The sequence below is a fragment of the Hippocampus guttulatus genome, chromosome 20, assembly GCF_054856545.1.
Source record: "Hippocampus guttulatus isolate MCC_2025c chromosome 20, RoL_Hgut_1.0, whole genome shotgun sequence".
Classification (NCBI taxonomy): domain Eukaryota; kingdom Metazoa; phylum Chordata; class Actinopteri; order Syngnathiformes; family Syngnathidae; genus Hippocampus; species Hippocampus guttulatus.
In genome coordinates this window covers 2,208,152-2,230,240 of record NC_141280.1, presented here as the reverse complement: position 1 = coordinate 2,230,240, position 22,089 = coordinate 2,208,152, and the positions used below count along the sequence as shown (strand labels likewise).

Below are 22,089 nucleotides of genomic sequence, written 5' to 3'. Positions count from 1 at the left end.
ACATTAATATCATTAATGTAATGACATAATTAGAGTAATGAGGGTGGACGGTTATTATTGGGTGCACGCTTATTAAATTAGCATCCCTATTGAAGAGATGAAAGAGAGCCTGGTGGGTCTCTTAAGAGTACGAGAGGAGCAATAGTCATTGAGTATAATGAAAGGGAACATTATTAACACGAGCAAGATCGCATCCAAAGCATAAAAAAAGTTATTTCAGTACTTTCTGCACAACTTGCTGTTCTCTAGTGTGCGAGCTGATAGAAAAATTCAAAATATTATATGTTTTTATTGCCATTGAGATAACTGTGTGTGTGTGTGTGTGTGTGTGTGTGTGTGTGTGTGTGTGTGTGTGTGTGTGTGTGTGTGTGTGTGTGTGTGTGTGTGTGTGTGTCTGACCTTCGGGTTGAGTGAACGCTGGCGCGTTTTGGCTGCCGCTGCTCAACCCGTATTGTTTTGTGTTTTTTGTTATTGTAAAGTGTCCTTGGGTGTCTTGAAAGGCGCTTATAAATAAAATGTATTATTATTATTATTATTATTATTATTATTATTATTATTATTATACAGGTATTGTATAATTTCAAACAAAACAAAATTACATAAAATTGGAAGAAAATGCAAGCTAAATTACCAAGACATTTGACGGTCATTTTTTTATGAATGGTTCAATACATTTAAGTCCAGGATATACTGGATAAGAAATACTGTCGGAAAAAAATGGCATATGTGGAACAATAACCACATTCCAAACACAGGGTGGCGGTAGTGTGTTGACTCGTGATATGACCGTCGACTGCGTGATGCAAGTGGTTCGACGATACCCGTGACGCCATCACTAAGCGACGAGAAACAATGGTAAGTGAGCAAGCAATTTTCGCTACCCCGCGAAAGGTTTATCAGTAAAATTTTAATAATTTATGTCGGATGAACACAAAACAATATAAAATTTTGTTTTATTAATTGCTGTCATTCGATTGTTAGTATGTGTAATTTTCACAAAAGAGCACCGCCTTTCACAACGATACTGCAACCTTTTAGCTGATGGCTGTTAGCCTTAGCTTATGCTTTACTGTCATCTCGTTGTCAGTGATGTAGGTTCTCCAAGTGTCATTGAAAAACATCTCATTTAAAATAGTGACTTTTAATCCTTTGCACGAGTGGGATTCCCTGTCAGAGTATTTTTCTTCTTCAGGACGTGGCCATTTATTTTGAGTAATAACGCAGCTATATGCGGGTTGTGGAGCCGACCTGAACAGACTCCGGCTCTGTAAAAGCTATTAGAACATCTACTACTTTCGTCGTATTATATCGCTGACACTTATGTCAAACAAAATGTGACTATTCAAGGGTCAAAGCCAGAGCGGTGGTCATGGTCCAGGAGGAGGCAAGAAGGACGACAAGGTAAGATTGGCAAAGCGCGTTTTTGCTCATGCGAACCTGTAAGAATATTTTTTTAATCAACATGCATGATCTACTCACGTTTTATGTCATGCTGTCCATATATTTATTGTTATGTCCCTCGCCCATCACCTATCGATTACGTTTGATTTCCAACAATTTGTTGGCCCCATTCAAACTTGCGCTTGAACAATCATTTTTTCAGGATAAGAAAAAGAAGTATGAGCCCCCGATTCCCACCAGAGTTGGCAAGAAAAAGAAGAAGACAAAAGGACCAGATGCAGCCAGTAAACTACCATTGGGTAAGTACATAAGATGAGTGCATGAAGAATTTATCAGATCAATAACCGTCCGCAACATACTTTGGAAAAGTAAGCTCTTCGTTTATTTCTTTGTCAAACTGATGTTAATAAAGTCATTTTACTTGATGTTTTCAGTCACCCCTCACACTCAATGCCGCCTGAAGCTACTAAAGCAGGAGCGGATTAAGGACTACCTCCTCATGGAGGAGGAGTTCATCAGAAACCAGGAACAAATGAAACCCCTCGAAGAAAAACAAGAGGTCAGTCTTCCATATGAACATATTGGACAACTAAAATAGGGATTCGTCAATACGAGTAACTACTCCCTCATGCTCTGCTTCTAAAGTAAAGCACAAGTCGCAGAGTGAAATTGTTGGGGGGGGGTTTGCGTCACAGGAGGAGAGGTCCAAGGTGGATGACCTGCGAGGGACCCCGATGTCTGTGGGCACTCTGGAAGAAATCATTGATGACAATCATGCCATTGTGTCCACGTCAGTTGGATCAGAGCATTACGTCAGCATCCTATCCTTTGTGGATAAAGATCTGCTGGAGCCAGGCTGCTCAGTCCTGCTTAACCATAAGGCAATAGTCATTTCTCATCATGATCAATTTTGAGAAAAGGTTGGTATTCATCTCATTTATCCTTTAGGTGCACGCTGTGATTGGGGTACTGATGGATGACACTGATCCTTTGGTGACTGTGATGAAAGTGGAGAAGGCCCCGCAAGAAACGTATGCAGACATTGGGGGACTGGACAACCAGATCCAAGAGATCAAGGTGAAAAGAAAAAAAAAAGAAGTTACGGCACAAAACTTAAGTACACTGGAAGCTCGATTGACAAACAAATCTGGAACAAAGACTTCATCTTAGTGGAAAAAAATTGCTTTGGATTGTGAACTGATCTCAATATGGCACCATACATGTGTTAATATATTGATGATAAACCTAAAAAACATTCCCCCCCAGTATTGAGGCTGATTTTGTGGCTATGTTGTGATCCTCCAGGAGTCAGTGGAGCTGCCGCTCACACATCCAGAGTATTACGAGGAAATGGGTATTAAACCCCCCAAAGGTGTCATCCTGTATGGACCACCTGGCACGGGTGAGCATCTCTAATAGAGACAATATACAGTCAGAAAAAGTACCACAAGAGAACTGAAGGAAGTTATTGTCCGCTACTATCATTCTTTGACTGCTTACGAGGACAATGCATATAAATAAACATCAGTACAGTATTCCCCTCCCCATACTCGTGAAACCGCTTACAAGTGGATTTTTTGGGGGGGAATATCTGTTCACCCATTCTCTGGAACGCTTATCCTTTCAGCTGACTTTGGTTGAGAAGTCGGGTACACTCTGAGAACTGGTTGCCAATGTTAGGGCACATATAAACCAAACAAACATTGCCACATTCACACAAATGGACAATTAAGAGTCTTTAAATAACTCACGAGGCATGTTTTGGAATGCGGGAGGAAACCGGCGTGCTCGGATAAAACCCATACGCGCATGGGGAAAACATGCAAATTCCACACTTGAAGGCTGGAGTCCAGATTTCAACCCACAACCTTCACTATGAGGATGTGCTCACCAGCTGCCCACTATGCCATCTTGCTGGAAAATATTATTGGGTCTCGTTACCGGTTTTGTCCTATTTCTTAAGCGAACAAAGAGGCCAACAGATGGCGGCAAAGCCCTGTCAAATCAAGAAGTACTCTTTTCTTTTATATCGGGCTGTGGCACCATCTTGCTGCTAAGGACCTAGCCGCAGAGCTCTAAAATTGAAAAATGCTTACAGACAAGACCCACCGGATTTTTTTTGGGGGGGGGGCGGGGGGCTACGGTGGGGATGTCTCGTGCGATGCATTCTTGTAATCTGTGACTGCTTATTGATAGTTTGGAGAATACTTCCAACACGTAATCTTTGCTCACCAGGTAAGACACTCCTAGCCAAGGCCGTAGCTAATCAAACATCCGCCACCTTCTTGCGTGTGGTGGGCTCCGAGCTGATCCAGAAGTACCTGGGGGACGGGCCCAAGCTGGTTCGAGAGCTCTTCAGGGTGGCAGAAGAACACGCGCCCTCCATCGTTTTCATCGACGAGATTGACGCCATCGGAACTAAGAGGTGCAACTATTTTTTTCCTGTTGTAAGCAGGGCTTAGGACAGAATGGCGACCATCTGACGTGTGTCACGCAGGTATGACTCCAACTCTGGAGGCGAGAGGGAGATCCAGAGGACCATGCTGGAGCTCCTCAACCAGCTGGATGGCTTCGACTCGCGGGGCGACGTCAAAGTTATCATGGCCACCAATCGGATAGAAACTCTGGATCCAGCCCTCATCAGACCCGGTCAGTATGATTCTGCTTGTAAATAAATTATTTCGACTTTTTTTTTTTTTTTAATAGAATCTAGTTCGATTTCTCGTGTTATTTTGTTACCTCCTCAGGGAGAATCGACCGAAAGATTGAATTTCCCCTGCCTGACGAGAAGACCAAAAGGAGGATCTTCCAGATTCACACGAGCCGCATGACAGTGGCTGACGACGTCACCCTCGACGACCTCATTCTGGCAAAAGACGACTTATCGGGAGCAGACATTAAGGTACGATGCATGAACACTGCATTCGGAGAACAATTTTCCGTTTTGACTGAGGACTTCATTTTCCCCATTCTTAATAAATTGTTTGGCAAAATAATTACTTTTTCGTGCTTTTTGCAGGCCATCTGCACAGAGGCTGGCCTCATGGCACTGCGGGAACGCCGCATGAAAGTCACCAACGAGGATTTCAAGAAATCCAAGGAAAACGTCTTGTACAAGAAGCAGGAAGGCACACCTGAGGGGCTTTACCTCTAACCTCCAAACCTTTCAGTTTCTTCCCACACCACCTGCGTACATCATCACCGTGTGAAAGAGAAGGGGCATCAGCTGAGTTGTTCATTTCCGCAGTGAAATTTTTGTTATATTTTGTGCATGTCACGTCTGGTTTAACCTACTCTCTTGGTTCCCTGTTTCAGAAATGAATAAAAAAAAAACTGTTGAATACTATATCGCTAATGTGGTGTTATTTTATCTACCATTTAAACCTCTTGTACATTAGTCACGATTCGATTACTGTGCAACATTTAAGTCAAATCTGGAGATTATATTTCAAGAATATAATTAGCAATGTTTCTTTCACACGTCACTGGAATTCCACCACTGATGTAAAAAAAACGAAAATCTTGTCCCGATGGAGTGCTATGTAAAAAGAGTGGGGGGGGGGGGGTGAATACATGAATTTTGATCAAGCTGTCAGCAAGTATCCAATACAAGTGCAGTCTGATTTGAATCTGCTGTCAATTTTAATAAGATGTTAAATGATTACAACGCGGAATAAGTAAATCCAGCTGAGCTGACGGCTGACAGTGTAACAGTAGAGCAACTGATTTAATTCCTCCTGATGTGGAGCCACGGGGATCACTGTGCTCAGCAAAAAGAAGTCCTGTGCAGCAAGCATCTGAGAAGCACACGCCCTTCATAACACTTTAGTGTCTATTTAGTACTTTATATATTCAATACAATAGTTTGTGTGTCTCATTCTGCACTGTGGCCACTACGTGACGCTTCAGAGTCAAAAATCCCACTGTGACAGACATGACGTACAAGTGTGTTGGGATATTAGGAACAATATGTCAACACTGTCTTACTACACTAGTGCCCACACCGCAGGAAATGAGAGGTAAAGTTGTTTAGTCATCACGCTGGATACGTCCCAGTGTAAGGAGAAACCCTGCAATGCCAAAACGAAAGCTGTCAATTTAACTTGGGCCTGACACACTTGTGGCAGCCAATAGTAAATCTGCACTCTCCCCATATCATATTCCGCGCACCAATGAAAAATAACGTTTTATATCCGTAGACATAATGTCAAGGGATCAGAAAATAGAGCGTTTGCGGAGCGCTGCTGAGCGGTACATTACTTTATAACTTTTCTAAATTTATGTTCATTATATTCCGATCAAACGCCGCTGCCTGGTGCAATGCAGGTCCCGTGTGGCCAATGAGAGGAGCCGACACATGGAGTGTAATATTGCGGGTCTAACGTAGCCAATCAGAAGCGACATCACAATGCCTGGTACCGCAAATTCTCCAGCTTCAACCGAAGCACTTCAAATGCGAGCGGGATCCTTGCGCCGAAGCAAAGTAGTACTTGTGAACTAAAGTTTGTCTTCAATAAATAAAAATACCTCCTAAAATAAGATATTGTTGATTTCTGAAATGTTTAAAGATACATTTTGATGAGAAATTTTGAGTTTATTTACTGTAATGTACGTGCACTGCCACTATGCATCATTTCGGAGTTGTAGGTTAGTTTGCATGCAGTATTATTTTTAACAGAAATTGCTGTGACGTTTTATAGAAATTAAATGTTTTTTATCCGTCATAAAAAAAATCCATTACCAGGAACACGTTACAGACATAGAAGTTATATGGACAACATAAGCCAAGTGTTGGATTTTATCAAATGTGCGTTGCAGCGATATTTATTTTGTGTTTTGTGAATTTCAAAAAAAGTCGAAATGTCCTATGGTTATTCACCTTTATAATGATCAATTAAGCAAGAAAGAAAGAAAGACAGGCCTCTTGCTTTCCAGTCACCAAGTTAACTATAGCATCGTTGATATGCTGAGAATCCGAGGACATCATTCTGCTCAAAATCTACACATAACACACATTACAGCCCATGTCTACGCATTAATACTTCGGCAATAAGCTTATTTGCATTGACCATCACGTTGTAAACGATTTGCATAGAGCGAGCCGCAAACGGCACTGATGGGGAATCAGGAAGTGAGTGATCAGTGCTCGCGTTGGCGGAGGGATACACAAAGCAATTCCCCCCCTTCTAGCCGCGGCAATATACGCGCGTTCTGCCGCCAGTGGAGCTCCATCTAAGGGACGAGCACATTCCTAGTCTACCGCCACACACCGACAAGCACACAATCCATCCAACATGGTATGTATTCTCATTCATTCTTTTCGTTCGGTGGGAAAAATGCATTGACTGAATACAAGCGGCGTGGCGGGGAGACAAATCTGAAAGGATGTATTTGAGCGCCATCACTTACTTACTCGTAAGCTATTTTGTATGCGGAGAAGAAGAAAACGCCCGCAAAAACGCTTTTTTTTTGTGCGCCTTTTTGGTCATGTCCAAACTGCACGAGGATGTTTTCAGTTTCATTGCAGGTGCCATTCTTTTATGCGAATGGTATAATATCTGAACCGCATTTCCTCATAGCTGCCCAATTGTAAAGGGCAATAAGAGCTATAGGTGGAGGAAAGCCGAAAGCAAGTGAGCCCCCCCCCCCCAGCTCTGTGCGCTTTATATTGCAATTTGGACGAGCGTAATAACGCGAGTTATTACGATATTATTCTGCAGCCTTAAGTACAGCGAGTTCCGTTCTCCAATCCGCCTGCAGAGCGCAGGCGTGTTGGGACGCCTACCTTGTCGCTATTCGAGGCACACGCTGACATTATTCTCTTTTAGGACTTACAGGTAGTGTGGGAGATGGCCCTCTTTTTGATTCCGTGGAACTTTGCCCACGGAGTCTTCTTTTTCTTCGGGTTCTATTTTTTTTCTCCTTCAGGCCGAGCCGTGCAATGCCATGCCAGGCCATGATGAGGAAATGGCATTGGTGTAATTAATGGTTGTACTGACATGCATGCAGTAACTGCATTGCAGCCTGTTGGAGTCTCTTCTGGCTCTGAGTTTTGCGTGCTATCTGTGACTGACTGCTTTTTGTGCACATCTTGATGTGTAGATTTGTTCAAGATGCTCTTTTTATGGTGATCAAAGCAGTGCTGCCTAGAAACATGAATCGACACATTCCGCGGCTCCTTGATGTCACTTAAGTGTCCCTAATCTTCCCTTTTTTTAAAAAAATTATGGCATGAAGAAGCACCACAGCATTGTAAAGGTTGACAGAGGACCAGGCTAACATCCGTTAATGGGAAGCACGGCATTTGATGGTTATGTCACTCTGTAAAAGTCTTCAACATAGGCCTTTTAAGGCAAGCAGCTGTGTTTGGTGACTTAATCAAAACGGAGGCTTTGCTGCCGAGAATTAGACTTGTGGGTTATCTCCCAGTCTATCAACAAAGACAACGAAAAGTGTATTACGATGGTGTAAAGATAACAAGCGATTACCAAAGTAGAAATAGCAAATCAACGTTTGGAATGGTTTCCTGTGGTTATTCAAATTGATGCTTGATGGTTCATTCATGGCCCGTGGGACTTAAGACGACCCTCTGCTGGAGTGATCAGATGTCCTATTGACGGTATTGGCTGTGATGCAGCTTCATGTTTGCAGTGCAACACAGTGACTGGCGCGTGGATTGTTCTTGCTCGCCTCCCTCGAAAAGTTGAAGCCCTTTTCTGCATCGGTACATCCACTGGAGTGTCAACTGCCCCCCCGCGGTCAATACTGCGGTGCAAGCATTGACCACGCCGAGGCCTGATCTCATTTCTGCTGCGCTCTTGTTTCCCCGGTGCGTGTTTTCTAACTTGACGGACATCTGATCCACCGCGATGAATAATTTACGCGCTTGGCGGCCAACACCTTGTCGTGTCCCGTGTTCGTTCCCAGTTACTTGGCGCGAGCGGTGCGGAGGAGTACCCGGACACCGCGGCCATATGGTGGACCAGCCTTGTCCACAGGGTGTAGGGAAGCTGGTGTTGTTTACAACCCCCAGCCCGCCCCCACCCTCGACTCGGCCCATAAGGCCTCGCTGTCTTTTGTGGGGCACACTTACAAAGCGTGTGTGTGTGTGTGGGTGGGTCAGGCTGAGCTGGCGTCAGAATGAATGGAGAGCGTGTATGTGTGTCACACCCATCTGCCAGAGTGACAGCTGGCTTTGCACCTTTCAGTTGGTGAATAATGCCTCTCCGTCACCGACACAGAAGCGTTGTTAAAAGATTCATTTCTAGCGTTTGACCTCACCCTGCGCCGTCCTACGAGAGAGGGCAAGTGGGAAACATGAGTTGGCTCCCCTGGCCCAGTGAACTACCTCTCGCCTGCCGCAGTCCTCGTCGGACTGCAATGCTGTGGTGCTGGCTGCTGAGGCAACAGTGGGTGTGGTTGACCTACTCATGCCAGCCAGCACCCCCCCCCCACCCCCACCCCCTCTTTCAGTCACCAAGCACACAAACTGCAATCTGTCGACGAATTGTGAATCACAGGGAGTTTCCTCCGAGCAATACGTGGAGAGGAAAAAGCGCCGGAAATAACCAAAAGAGGGAAGGTCTCGCTGGGAGCTGTGAGGACCAGTCAAGGGGGGGAATGAGAAAAGGAAGGGATAGGTTGGTGACAAATAGGCCTGATGGCCGCAGCACTTGCGAAGACCTGACGGCTCGGGCCGAATCCAAGGGAGGAGATCATAGAAGTGACTCACCAAACCCCACACCCAGTCCACTCGGGGAGACGCGGCGGTAGCGGCGATGCATCGCGACACCGCGAGGTCGAAAATACCTTCCAAAATGTGGTCGGACTTTTGTCATCGGACATGTTCTAGAAATCTTGCCAGATAGAATGTAAATTGTTACATTACCTTTCATTTAAGGTCATTGTTAAGACTCTCCTATTAGGCAGTCATCTTTCCTCTGCACGTTTGTCAACGTGTCGGACATAATTACACGCCGCAAGTTAATAGTACGCAATTACCGGTAGCTGTGTTACAGTTAACACTGTTCAAAAGCCTCACGCATAAAGCTCGCTTGCCTTCAGCCACGCCGTCTTTTAATACTTCACCAAGTCTGTCTTTAAAATCGACCTCATTTTTATAGATGTATATTTAATTTTTGTCGACATCTATTTACAGTTGTACGACAGTGAAGAATTTCAAAATACGCGGCAAAGATTTTATGGTGTGAAACTTTGACTCTGGAAATAGATCATTTGACTTTGCGTCATTTCCGTTGGAAAAATGTGTTAGGAAATAGACACAAAGAATAGCTCGACCGCTATCGGCGTTCCGTACCGCTGTCACACGAAGTGTGCTTTATTAAGAACGCAGCGAGAAATGACCACAAGGGGGTGATAAAAACAAAGACGTGACAGAAACTCGAAAACAATCAACCATGAGTCAAGCTGGGTGACTTCAGTCGGCGTGTTTTTGCCTCTTGCCATTTCCTTTCCGTCATAGCGAGTAGAAGCAGGAAGTAGAAAAGGAAGCGTTGTTGTTTGCCAGAGTGCTTATTGAATCATGTCTGCTAATCGTACGAGTGCTGCCGAGGTTATTCGCGATCACCGACCGGCTCCGTCGATTCATCGACTGTTTGCTCCTCTGTTCATGAGGAAAGGCATTTTGTTTTTCGCATCGCTGGGTGAAAAGGTCCATTTACGCTGTGTCATTCCGCGAGCGTCCCAATTGTACTGAATATCGCCATTGTGTGATTGCTGAGCGGAAACATTTGCCCTCCCCTCCCCACCACTTGTTTTAGTCATCATTTTATCATTGCCATTACTCTGGAATCCACCGGTGGCCTCAATTGTGTCAAGGTGCAATTGATCGATAAGCAGTTTGACACAATTCACAATCAATGAAGGGTTTAAAAAAAATTAATGCTACTTTCAAATTGCTATGTTGCATTTACAAACATTGAACTTGTCAGTTCATGTCAGGTCTGCTGCAGTATTTCACTATTTGCACAATTTCTAATCGAATGTGACTTGTCTTGCTAATTTACTGGTCAGGCGTCCAAAAATAGCTCCAAACTTTGATTGTTTTTCCGCATCCCCGGGATTCGACGACGACTTGAATGCGCGTTTGTATCCGGAGCTAATTTGCAAGGTTCTCTTGTTTAAGTGCACCAAACTGCTGTGGGAATTGGCTCGGAGGCGGAACTGGCAACTGTGACTAATTCACTGGAGCCTTGGGAATGGAAAGTTTTGGTGTCAAGGAAGATTGCCAGTCAGAGATGCGTGTGCGCGCGCACATCTGTGACATCATCGCGTGTGTGTTGCGGGGGTGTCAATAACAACAAATGTTTTTTTTAACGCGGTGGGGTATCAAGCCAGCAGCGGTTGACCCCACCCCCCTGTCGGTCGAAAGACTGAATCCACGACCTCGCCGACCAATGTCAGGATGTCGGTTTCAAACTTGCTTCGTTGGTGGTTCCGCAAAATGCGTGCGATTGCTTACGCGGCAATCAAACTGTGAGCGGGAAATGAGATGGACTCATAACGTCATTATAGCGCGATAAGGATCAAATCAATTTAGCGCAGCCAGATCACGCGTCGAGGGAGGGGAAGTCATTTGTACCCAAAGGGAACGGCGATAGAATGTAAGTTACGGACGGGCGCGAATCCATGGAGCAATGGGAGCTTGTTTAATTGGGAATGTAGTTCCCGGTAAATCTTTGCATCCCCGCGCGCGCTATTTCAGGCCCAGCAGAGACCCGAACACAGTTTCCACTGTTGAAAATGTGCGGCGGTGGGCGGGCGTGGATGATGTGGAATGTGATGACCGGTACATCTGGGATTTTGGAAAATGTGCGTGCTGAGTAACTTGTTTGTTCGCCACCCCCGCTCACCCCCCCCCCTCCCCTTTTTCTTTTTCTCCATCCACAGGCCGACCAACTAACAGAGGAGCAGATTGCAGGTATGAACGCCGCCGTTGCAATTTAGTCAATGAAGCCTTTCTCTCACAGCCGTTACGCAACGTGGCTCGGCGGTTATCACGGCACGCAGTAAAAAAAAAAAAAAAAAAAAAAAAAAGGAAGCACGAAGAAGGACTTTGCACTGTCTGAGCAAAGCTTTGCAAAAATGAGTGGGATCGAGTGGCGGAAGTATGAGCGGTCGTTATGAAGCCACACCCATCCATCGCCAATACCGCTTATCTTCACTAAAAGCGTGGGGCAAATGACACCCAAACAATTATTCACACCGATAGACGATTTCAACTTTAAAATTCAAAGAAACCGGAGTACCTGAAACTCCCAACCTTAGAACCCTGAGATCAAACTACTCATCCACCGTGCCACATCCATCCACTTTCTAACGCGCTTATTACCCCCACAAGGATCGCGGGCATGCCGGAGTGAATTCCAGCTGTCTTGGGTCAGCGGGCGGGGTACACCCGCAACCGGCTGCCAACCAATCGCAGGGCACACGTAGACCAACAAGCATTCGCGCTCGCAGTCACACCTACGGACAATTTAGAGCGTGTTTCGGGAATGTGAGAGGGAACCCGAGTACCCGGAGAAAACCCACGCAGGCACGGGGAGAACATGCAAACTCCACACACAGGAAAGCCGGAGCCGGAATCGAACCCTTCACCTCTATGCCGCGAGACCGGCGCGTTAAGCAGTCCACCACCGTGCCGCCCACAAAGCCAGAATGAAAAGCAAGTTTTGAAGGCCTACAATTGGGTCCATTCACAACAAATAGTGTCGACTTGAGTTCGGAATACAGATGCTGCCCCCCCCCCCCCCACCCCACACCCCCTCATCAAACTCACTCTGTGGCTAATTAGCTTTTGCTAAAGCTTCAAGGTTAATCCTCAACAGTTATTATATTCATTGACTCGCCAACGCTTTAAGAAGCCCGCCATTGAATTAACCCTTTTCCTTAAAAATGGGCGATTTATTCACAGAGGTCTCAGTTAGTTATCAGTCAGCAAATTCGTATTTCTTCTGACCTTTGCGCTCTTCCAACATAAGCATCTCATCGACGGGTGGGTGATTAATGTTGTCGTCCCTCTGCCCTCTCCCAGAGTTCAAGGAGGCCTTCTCCTTATTCGACAAGGATGGCGACGGCACCATCACCACCAAAGAACTTGGCACCGTCATGAGGTCGCTGGGACAGAACCCCACAGAAGCCGAGCTGCAGGACATGATCAATGAGGTGGACGCCGATGGTCAGTCCGCCCTTTTTTTTTTTGAAAAAAATCCATTTTTTTTCAAATGATTTGACGTGTCAACGCGATGAATCGTCACGAAGGGTATCAAAAGGGTTCGGCACTCCAAATACGTCGGAATCGACGGTTTTCCTCTGGGTGCGTGACAAGTACCGACTTCAAGAAGAATGCGCGGATTTGGCCGCTTCAATCATAGTCCGCAAACGCAACGCTAAACAGAAAAGTGCGGTGAGACCCGCGGGGCCGCCCGGAATATATATTCTTGTCAAGAAATGTGTTGACTTGACTTCCCCTTGCTGGGCCTTGGCCAAGCCGCTTTTGAAGACGGTCGCGGTCTTCAAAACTGAATGATGGTTGGCCGATTTTCAAAACGCATTCCACCAAATTCCGCAGAATAACGGGGAGAATTGATGAAAGTCACTGTTTGCAAAGTCAAAGACAACTTTATTTCAAGAACGCAATTTTGACCTCGACTTAACCTTAAATGCGGCAAAGCAAACCAAAATGTAACAACACAAAGTCAAAGCCGAACGGCCCAACCGAGCCTCAGCGCACGAAACACAAGAAAGTAGCTGCGGCTTAAATGCTTCTTAATGAGCAAGCATGTCGAGAGAAAGTCACCCCGGCCAATGTAAAACGGGGAAAGTATCGCAAGGGACCTCGACGCGCTGACTTGGCTAGCGAGCTGTTTTCCGTCAGCGCGTGTCGAGTAGCAGCCGAGTTAAGAGTCCTTCAAACAAGCCGCAACTGAATTTTTTCGAGACACGGTGAATCCGCTTATTGCGGTCACCGCCACTTTCCCTGTCAATTGAGAGCCTTTTAAGCACATTTGGACTTTTCACACGCGTTTGTGACAGGTTCTCGCGAGAACGCGTATCACCTCCGCCGTCCGTGCTCTGTCAGCTTCTTGGTACGTATGAAATGGGACCACATCGATAAGGGGCGGGGGGGGGGGGGGGGATCAGGTTGGCCGCCGGGCTACCAGAGAGTCCTCTCGCCATCCTCAGCCCCCCCTGACCCCCTTTCGCTTCCACCCAAGCGCAGCAAGCAAGCAAGCATTTACGCGCGCGCGCACACACATCAACATCATCATCATCCTCTTCATCACCACCAACCTCCCCTCGTTGTGCCTCTGCCTCCCTGGGCTGATGCAATCTAGGTCAGACAGCAATGAAGCTAGTAATGGAAAATAAAAGTGGTTACATAAACCCTCTGGCTTCACTTTGCACATCCAGTACCCACATCGGAAGGCGGCCCATTGAAAATCCCCTTTATTCACCAACGTGAATAGCCAACATGGTTCCTCGTCCGCTACGCGGATTGTCGCCCCCCCCCCCCCCCCCTGATGCGGAAATTCACCAATTTGCGAAGCGGCTCGCGACGTTTCACCCCCGAAAAAGCGTCTCCTCGTAATGTATGCACAAACATTCCAAACTTTGTTTTTCCTATCTGGCCCAAGTGCAGGGATCTGACACTTCATCAACCTTTGCGGCAGTCAAACGTTCAACGACTCGTTCTTTGATTGCAGTGCCATAAAAAGGCACGCGCGCGTCATGCGTCTTGGTCAAAGGGCTTCGCCAAAAACAACGAGCGCACGTTCAAGAGGAAAGAGAAGCGCCGCAGCCTTGGATAGTTTGCGTCAGCGCGCCTCTTATGTGTAATCACACCATCTCCCACTCGCTTCACTCCTTCCACTCTGCTCTTTGCATCTCCCTCATCTCCATCTCCACCTCCCTCTCCAACGCCCACTGCCCCGCCCCCCCCCCACTCCCTTAACGCTCACTTTTCCTTTGCTTCCCTCCCACCGCGATCCGCCGCTCTTCCTCGCAGTCTTCACATCGTCCTTAGTGTCCGCGTCGCCGCCGCGGTGCTTTTTGGGGGAGCTTTTTTTTTTTTTTTTTTTTTTTGCCCGAGGGCCGCCTCGATTCTGCACCCGACGTCCTCCTCTGCCCACCCCCCCCCCCCGCTCGCCGGCCCTCCCTTGTCGCGGGGCGAGTTCTCTCGATACCGCCGGCTCTCTTCCGTGTTAGATAACGGGGTCCTTGGATTGTTACCCTGGGCCACTAGATCACCATCTGCCCTCTCACATTACCGCATCCCTTTTTGGGCCCCCCCCCACACACACACACACATCTAGATTTCCATCAGTGGCTCGCTTTATCTCAAGGCGTTCCTCGGTCATTGTCTAATCTGCGCAATCCCCTCGCCCGTCTGTCCCACCCGAGGGCTAATCCCTCCGGGCGCTTTGCCCCGAGTGTCCCCGACCTTGAGATGTAATTCCATCAGACCTTTTTGTTTATTAATTGAGTTTTAAAATCATATGGCATTCCTGCGTTAAGGCCGATCATGAGAGAAAAAGCAACTTCTCGAAAGAATCCAACAACAGGGAACTCCTCTCCCGATCAAGGAATATTGATTCGCCACCAGCTTCCACTTCCGCCAAGGCTTCCGCTTCCGTTGACCAGTGCGCGTGCGCTCGCCGCAAAAATATGCCACATCTTCATTTTTGTGTCGGCATCAATCTAGTTTTCAAAAATCGGCTTTTGCCGTAGTGACCGGAAACTGCACATGACGTGATGACAGACTAACAGGGTATCTGCGTGTTTGTTGGTCTCTGTTTGACGAGCAAATCCATTTGCTATCGCGCTTCTTTCCCCTTCCTCCCTTTTTTTTTTTTTGTCCTTCTTCCACATGGCCCTCGCTGGGTTTTCCCACCAGGAGACTCGAGCGTTATGATTTCTACAGCCTTCCAGCTGTTTCACGCTCTGTCTACATTATGGATGAGTGGCTGTGGGTCTCCCCGAACCAACCCCCACCCCTCCTGCAGCGCCGTGTAACATATGCAGCATCTTTGCAGGGCTTCCCTTAGAAAAACACGCACGGTGGCTCTCACGCCACCGAAGCCAGAAACACCCCCACCCCCGCCCCCCCCTCGACCCACCCCACCTTTTCAGTACGCCGAAAACGGGAGCCGAACACTCAAATGAAGGCTTTAATTTTGGAGCTTGCCATCAGCTTAACGTTGGCCAACGACATCTACTTAGCTGAATTTGCTTTTATGTAATTGCCATTTGGATTAAATGGTGACTCATTGATCATTCCAGGTAATGGAACCATTGACTTCCCAGAGTTTTTGACCATGATGGCAAGGAAAATGAAGGACACAGACAGCGAGGAGGAGATCCGCGAGGCTTTCCGGGTATTTGACAAGGTAAATATTGTCATGGCACACCGATTAAAAAAAAAAAAAAAAAAAAAACTCAACGGATGACTAAATCAAAGATTGGCTTAAAAGCCCCCGAAGAGCTCCGACTAATACAGAATCTTAATCCTCTTTTGGGCAATAAAGCCGCTCCATATTTTCACGTGCGCCGCCGCCATTGTTTCGCGCAGGACGGAAACGGCTACATCAGCGCCGCGGAGCTCCGTCACGTCATGACGAACCTGGGCGAGAAGCTAACGGACGAGGAGGTGGACGAGATGATCAGAGAAGCAGACATCGACGGAGACGGACAGGTCAACTACGAAGGTAAAATCCCATCGTCAAACGACCGCGCTGACATCACTTGCCTCGTTGGAAATTAAGTGCTGTCGTAGCAACTAAGCTATGCCAGAAAATCTTACGTCATGAATATGAAACAAATAACTGCCCGGCGTTCGCATGCAGCACATAAGTTAGACTTTTCAGTCTGGTCTACGTTTTGATTAATGTGCGCTTGATGCACTTGACATGATAATCATTCATGGTTATTGTCGTTTTGTTTTGTCCATTAGATGAATTGCCCTACTTTTCAACAATCTCCAAAGCTCCCTTCATCCATGTATTTGCTCCTCCCTGTGTTCCCTGCTCGCATTTAATATGGATGAGCAGGGTGGCTGTGTGAAAGGGGGAGGAGGGGGGCGGCTCTAATTTGCCCAAAATCAAGTCCATATAAAATTATATTTTCATTCCGATTAATATCATTAAAATTCACCTCAATAAACGAAAACGACAAAAGGATTCAACACATTTTCCGATACGTTTGTTCTTTTCTTTCTCTCTTGCAGAGTTTGTACAGATGATGACCGCAAAGTGAAGCTTGCCCACCCCATTCTGTCCCCTCTTAGAAGAAAAGAAAAAAGGAAAAAAAAAATCCAAATGTTTTACTTACCTCTTGGAGAAAAAAAAAAGTTCATTTATTCATACTGTTTCTGTATAGAAAATAATTGAATGTTGAAATACAATATCCTTCTGTCCACACAGGGAAAAAAAATAGACAAAAATATCTGCATGATAAGGATGGTTAGTGATCCTTCCCTCCGACCCCCCCCCCCCTCCTGCCCATCCCTCTGGAAATCAATTTAGCATCAGTACTGAACAAATAACATCCACCCTGTAACGACTACTTTCAGACACAAGCAAAGAAGTTGGTGTCCAGTTCTATTTGCTTGTGGTAAATGTCTGGGCTGGTCATTTCCTCTATCGCTCTCTTTTTCTGTTCTTTGTGCATGCAAGCTTGAGACCGGAGCACATACAAACACCCCCCCCCCCCCCATACCCCAAATCCCAACCCTCCCTCGGGCTACCAGAGCGTGCTGATTCCACTATACGCTATCCTCTTGATGGTTTGGTACAGTTTTTTTGTATTTGGAGAGGAACCCTGTCATGTTAAGATGAGAGAATATTCCAAGTTCTGACTCATTAAGCATAAAGTGGAATGGGACTTAATTGTATGCTAGCTAAAATTAAAAAAAAAAAAAGTGTAAAAAAAAGGTTTTGAAAAAATTGGCATGTTCTTTTTATTTTGTTTGTTTTGTTTAATGGATGACCATCTTAGTAGTTGTGTGTCCTGCCCTTTAAAAGAAGGAAGGGGGGGGCACTTCAAGAGTCTTACGGTGAGCTTTCTTTGATTTTTTTTCTTTCATTCTTACGCTAAGATGGAGTGTCTGTCCTGTTTTCCTTTGCAAGAGAGAATCACTGGCCTTCACTTTTTTTTTCTCTTCTGTTTCTCGACTCGGAATGAGCGGTGAGCTGCGTTCGCGGCGCACGCTGTCGAGGGGCACGCCACCGCTCTTCATCCGAGTTCAGTTTACATTCATTCCAAGTTGTACATGCTATAGTTTTTTTTTGTTTTTGTTTTTTTTCAAATAAAAACCATGAACTTTATTATGTCTTTTGTCATTCTTTTTTCAATCATTTCTTTCTACCCTTGGTTGCAACAAATAGAAAAAGTAATCTGTATTTTTGTCCGTTAATGAGACTGATGTGTCGATAATAAACGATTGTAAGCATCTGCACGTGCACTGTCATTGGGGCGGGGCCACTGGCGCGTCACCCCGTGCTCGTTTTCATGGCACACACATGCACACAACTGACTCCTTCACTCCTGCAAGAAGTGGATGGTTGCTAGGCAACAGGAGCATGCTGTAACTGGGATGTCAGGTTTTTTTCCCCCTAAAGCCGGTGGGAGTTGGAAGAAAGCCTTAATGATTGACACCACGTTGGCTCAGATGGTAAGACAAAGCTGACAATGTCACGCAGTGAAGGCAGAAGAGCGTTTGATTTGCTCCCTGAGACCTCCCTACTTCAACGGCTAAGAAATCAGCAAAGATCTGCATTGCACTGCTATATTGGGACCACACTTGACCATGTTTGGGGGGCGGTCCCCCCCCACCCCGCACACACACATACACGAGACTCATGACCACTATTTTTAGCACAAATTTGTACCTCTGCCAATGTCGTACTGTTTCATTTTCACCCTGCAAACGGAATACTGGAACAATTTTTTTACACCATATTGAAGTGAGGAAAAGAAACCTTCCCCATTCTCTTCCCAAATTTGGAAACACAACAGTCCAATCTCTTAAGGTTAGTGTTTAGTATAAGAGAGCCGATTATTTCAATCAATGAAAATGTGCGTCTTACATCACTGTCTGGATTTCAACATACAGACTCGTTATCGGTGCAGACAAGCTTTTATCAAGTTGCAGGGGAGGCCAAAGGTCCACAGGGAAACTCAAATCTACGGCCTCTTCCTGCAGCCAGGAAACCAGCCGACCAATCGCACTAAAGGAAGGTGTCTTAAAACATGGAGGAGAGGAAGAGACACCTGAGCAGCCTGCCGGTTAAATTAAGACCATGAATATTTCAAGTGTAAATGAAGCGGCGCACTGCGGAGGCCGTAATGTGAGAAGGACCGGCCGAGTCCGCATATCATGTGTCACGCCCAAACCACACCCACCTTGGAGCAAACGAATACAAGCGACCAAGATTTTTACATCAGAGGGTCACCAACCTTTTTATTTTTATTTTTATGGGCCCTGGAGGGCCGTTTTCACTATGTTGTGTCCACTCACCCACTGTGTTCTTTTTCTCCCTTTTCCCTACTGTCCATCAGCGTCACAGTCTTTGAGCATCTATGTCAGGCCTCATTCGATTTCCCAAGAAGAATCGTCTCATCCATCTTTGATTGTAAAATATGACGAAGGTGTCACGACAACCGAGCCGCCGCACACCTCATGCAATATTCAGAGGCAATGATATAAGATTACTGCTAATGGAAAAATAAATAAATAAAAATAACAGCATGCTACACACACACACACACACACACACACAGCGTTTTAACAACAACCTGTGCCCTGTTCGGCTTCTAAAGAAACAGTCAGCTGGCGGTAACTAGAGGCCACACAGAGAGCATGCATATGCACATCAACACCGCACCCTCGGCGTCATCTTTGGAAAAGCCACAGCGGGCAGCAGTCACACTCCATGGACACTTCTTTAGGGACAACCTGCACTATTGCCGTTTCCAGAAAATGCCTTTAGAACAGCAAATAGAGATTAGAACACTATTTTGATGGGTATACATTGAACCAGATATAAAAAAACAAAACAAAACATTGTACTTAGGTATCGAAGTATACATACATGCATGTGTACAAAAATCACATAAACATGTGGCATGTTGCTTTACTCCGGGCGAGCGAGCATTAGCTCGACTTTTATGCTATCAATGCGTGTTACCGTAGCTTGGCGAAGGTTGAGCATTTGTAAAAATGAACAAACCTGTTTTCACAACATAAAATAGTAACCGAGGAGTGAGTTCAATGCAGAGGGGGCAATGCAAAGAGAGAGAGGAAAGAGCGAGAGTGGGTAAGGCGGGGGGGGGGGGGGGGGGTGAAGGCTGCAAGGAGCTGGGGGGGGGTCCTCCTGCAAGGAATTTCCTCTCTGTGATGTATTTCCCCCAGCATTTTTTTCCCAAACTAATCTTTCCTGGTTTCAATGCTTATATTTTAAGAATAATTACATGCCCATGCATTGGCCTCAAAGTGTGCACTTGCAGAATGGTACCAAAGGTGACACTTGAGGAAGGAAAAAGAAAATATGGTGCAGGGGGTGGGCGAGGGGGGTGAGGCGGGGGTGGTGAAGGTTGCCTTGCAGAGGCAGATGCAAATGCAACATAATGCAGTGGTAGCCGACTGAGGCATTGCAGATGTGACAAGGCAAAAGCTTCTGCGACTCTGAATTTTTGTGTCCTGCTGTGGCAAGCCTCATTTTATGCTGCTGGGGGTAAAAAAAAAAAACCTGCTGTCAAGGGGTGGGTGGAAGAGACATTTGTGGGAGGGGAGGTTGGAGAGTTGACGGTAGAGTCTGTGAAATGATATAATATTCAATGTGAAAGGTACTGACAGGAAGGACATCGGGGCATTTGTTCCCAGAAAGGGCCAAGCGTCAGCGCCCGCTAATCCACAGCTGTGGTGACTGACAGGAGGTTCAACTGTCAGCGGGGGGGGGGGGGGGGGGGGGGGGGGGGGGGGGAGCGTTTGGCATTTCCATACCGCACGACTGAGAACATGCTGCATGCAAGCTACCCTGGAGCTAAAAGGAGACTTCACCTTGTAAAAACTTCGGTTACATTTTTGCTGCTGCCTGCCCTGGTGTTTTATACACGGCAGTGCTTGATCGTCAGGGCCAGCAAGTCAAAACATTTCTTGACAATATCTTTTATGCGCCCCCCCCCTCCCCACCACCACTAATGTAAACACGACATTCTGGTCAATGTTGCCTTTGTGGAGTATGAATTAGGCAGCAAGACCCAGCTGTTTTTTTTAATCCATCTCAAGGGGGCGGCCATTTTGCCGCTGAAAATGATCACGTGATGTCATTTTCAGTCCCCAACAACAACAACAACAGACGTCTTGATGAGTGTTACTGCAAAGCTGCACAGTGTCAAATCATCACAAAGTTCCCTGCTGTTCCTCACTTTCAAAACTGCTCAAATCATCGCCAATGACAACCTGGGAGGGAGCGCATACCAACTAATGTTGCTCGACCGGAATGCATAAAGACACATCAGTATTCAACAACAGGTTCATACAATTGCTCACATGTAACTGGCAATACTGTACAGAAAAAAACACACACAGCAATGTATAGCAGCGTTGCATTTTGTGGCACAACATGACACGACACAGACGGCAAGTAACTCAGAATTCAGGCTTGGCAGTCAAATGCAAAAAGCCAGAAACAAAACAAGTGCTTCAAAATCCTCAACATAGCAGGGTCATAAAACAGCATAGCACTCGCCGAGAATCTTCTGCGCCTCAGCTTCAGTCCATCGTCTGCAACTTCACGCACCACCGGTGACAGGTTCTTGTCATCCAGAAACCGAATGAGCTCCACGTAGGCCTCTGCGTTTTTCCCCCTCTCCATCGTCGAGTCCGTTTAAGATTGTGTCTTTTCATTGCTGGAGACCGAGATGGCCCCAAAACTTGGGTTTCCAATCGCTCATCATGCATCTCGTCGCTGTCAAAAATGAGCCTCGCCCAGCGGCTACTTGTTGTCGCCTTTCTGTTCGTGTTCTCAGTTCTCAGATGCACGCAGTTCAAGTTGCAACTTTCACCTGACAGATCATCCAAATTTTGTATGATGGGATAATCTTGGGCCCGTAAACTGTTAGCAGAGTTTTATTTTGACATGTTAAACGTGGCACATATCACACGACCAAGTTGCACTGTGTTGAGTAGGCCTCCGCTGGCCCGTGCTCACCAGTTTTTATGAACTAGAGTGCACCTGTGGGCAATTCCCTAATCAGGGCCACGTGACCCTGATCAGGGTCATGTGACATGCAACATGGAGGATCACCAAACAAACAAGAATCAGAGCATATTGAACAAAATGAAATGAGAGCACTGCAACAGACACCGTATTTTATTGTTAATATATTTACAGTATTAATACACAAAAAAAAGTTTGCTGAAAATTGAACAACAACAAAATTTTGGGAATAAAATTTGTGATATAGAGTGCAGCTCTGGGGGCCGATCTGATCATTTGAGCCATTCATTCAGTCCGGGCCATTTTGAGACACTTTTTTTTTTTAAATCTTGATGAGCACCTGGGATTGAATGTGTGGAGTCTGAAAAGGCATTTAAATATGTCTCTGGGAGTGAAACAGTGATGGTACCGACACTTTGGCAATAAAGAGACCTGAGACATTTTGCAT

At 46.1% G+C, this 22,089-nt stretch overlaps 2 protein-coding genes across 2 annotated transcripts; both read left to right on the top strand.

The window, feature by feature from the left end:
• The first annotated feature begins 803 nt into the window (after positions 1-803).
• Positions 804-4,747, top strand: LOC147187477 (26S proteasome regulatory subunit 4). Its single transcript, XM_086100671.1, has 11 exons — positions 804-855; positions 1,348-1,401; positions 1,604-1,700; positions 1,836-1,960; positions 2,097-2,282; positions 2,350-2,478; positions 2,707-2,803; positions 3,637-3,826; positions 3,899-4,050; positions 4,149-4,303; positions 4,421-4,747. Exons 1-11 carry the CDS (start codon positions 853-855, stop codon positions 4,553-4,555), a joined length of 1,323 nt encoding a protein of 440 aa, XP_085956797.1. The 5' UTR covers positions 804-852; the 3' UTR covers positions 4,556-4,747.
• Positions 4,748-6,558: 1,811 nt separating this feature from the next.
• LOC147187476 (calmodulin-1) lies at positions 6,559-17,871 on the top strand. Its single transcript, XM_086100054.1, has 6 exons — positions 6,559-6,698; positions 11,311-11,341; positions 12,455-12,598; positions 15,703-15,809; positions 15,992-16,127; positions 16,646-17,871. Exons 1-6 carry the CDS (start codon positions 6,696-6,698, stop codon positions 16,672-16,674), a joined length of 450 nt encoding a protein of 149 aa, XP_085956180.1. The 5' UTR covers positions 6,559-6,695; the 3' UTR covers positions 16,675-17,871.
• Positions 17,872-22,089: the final 4,218 nt, after the last annotated feature.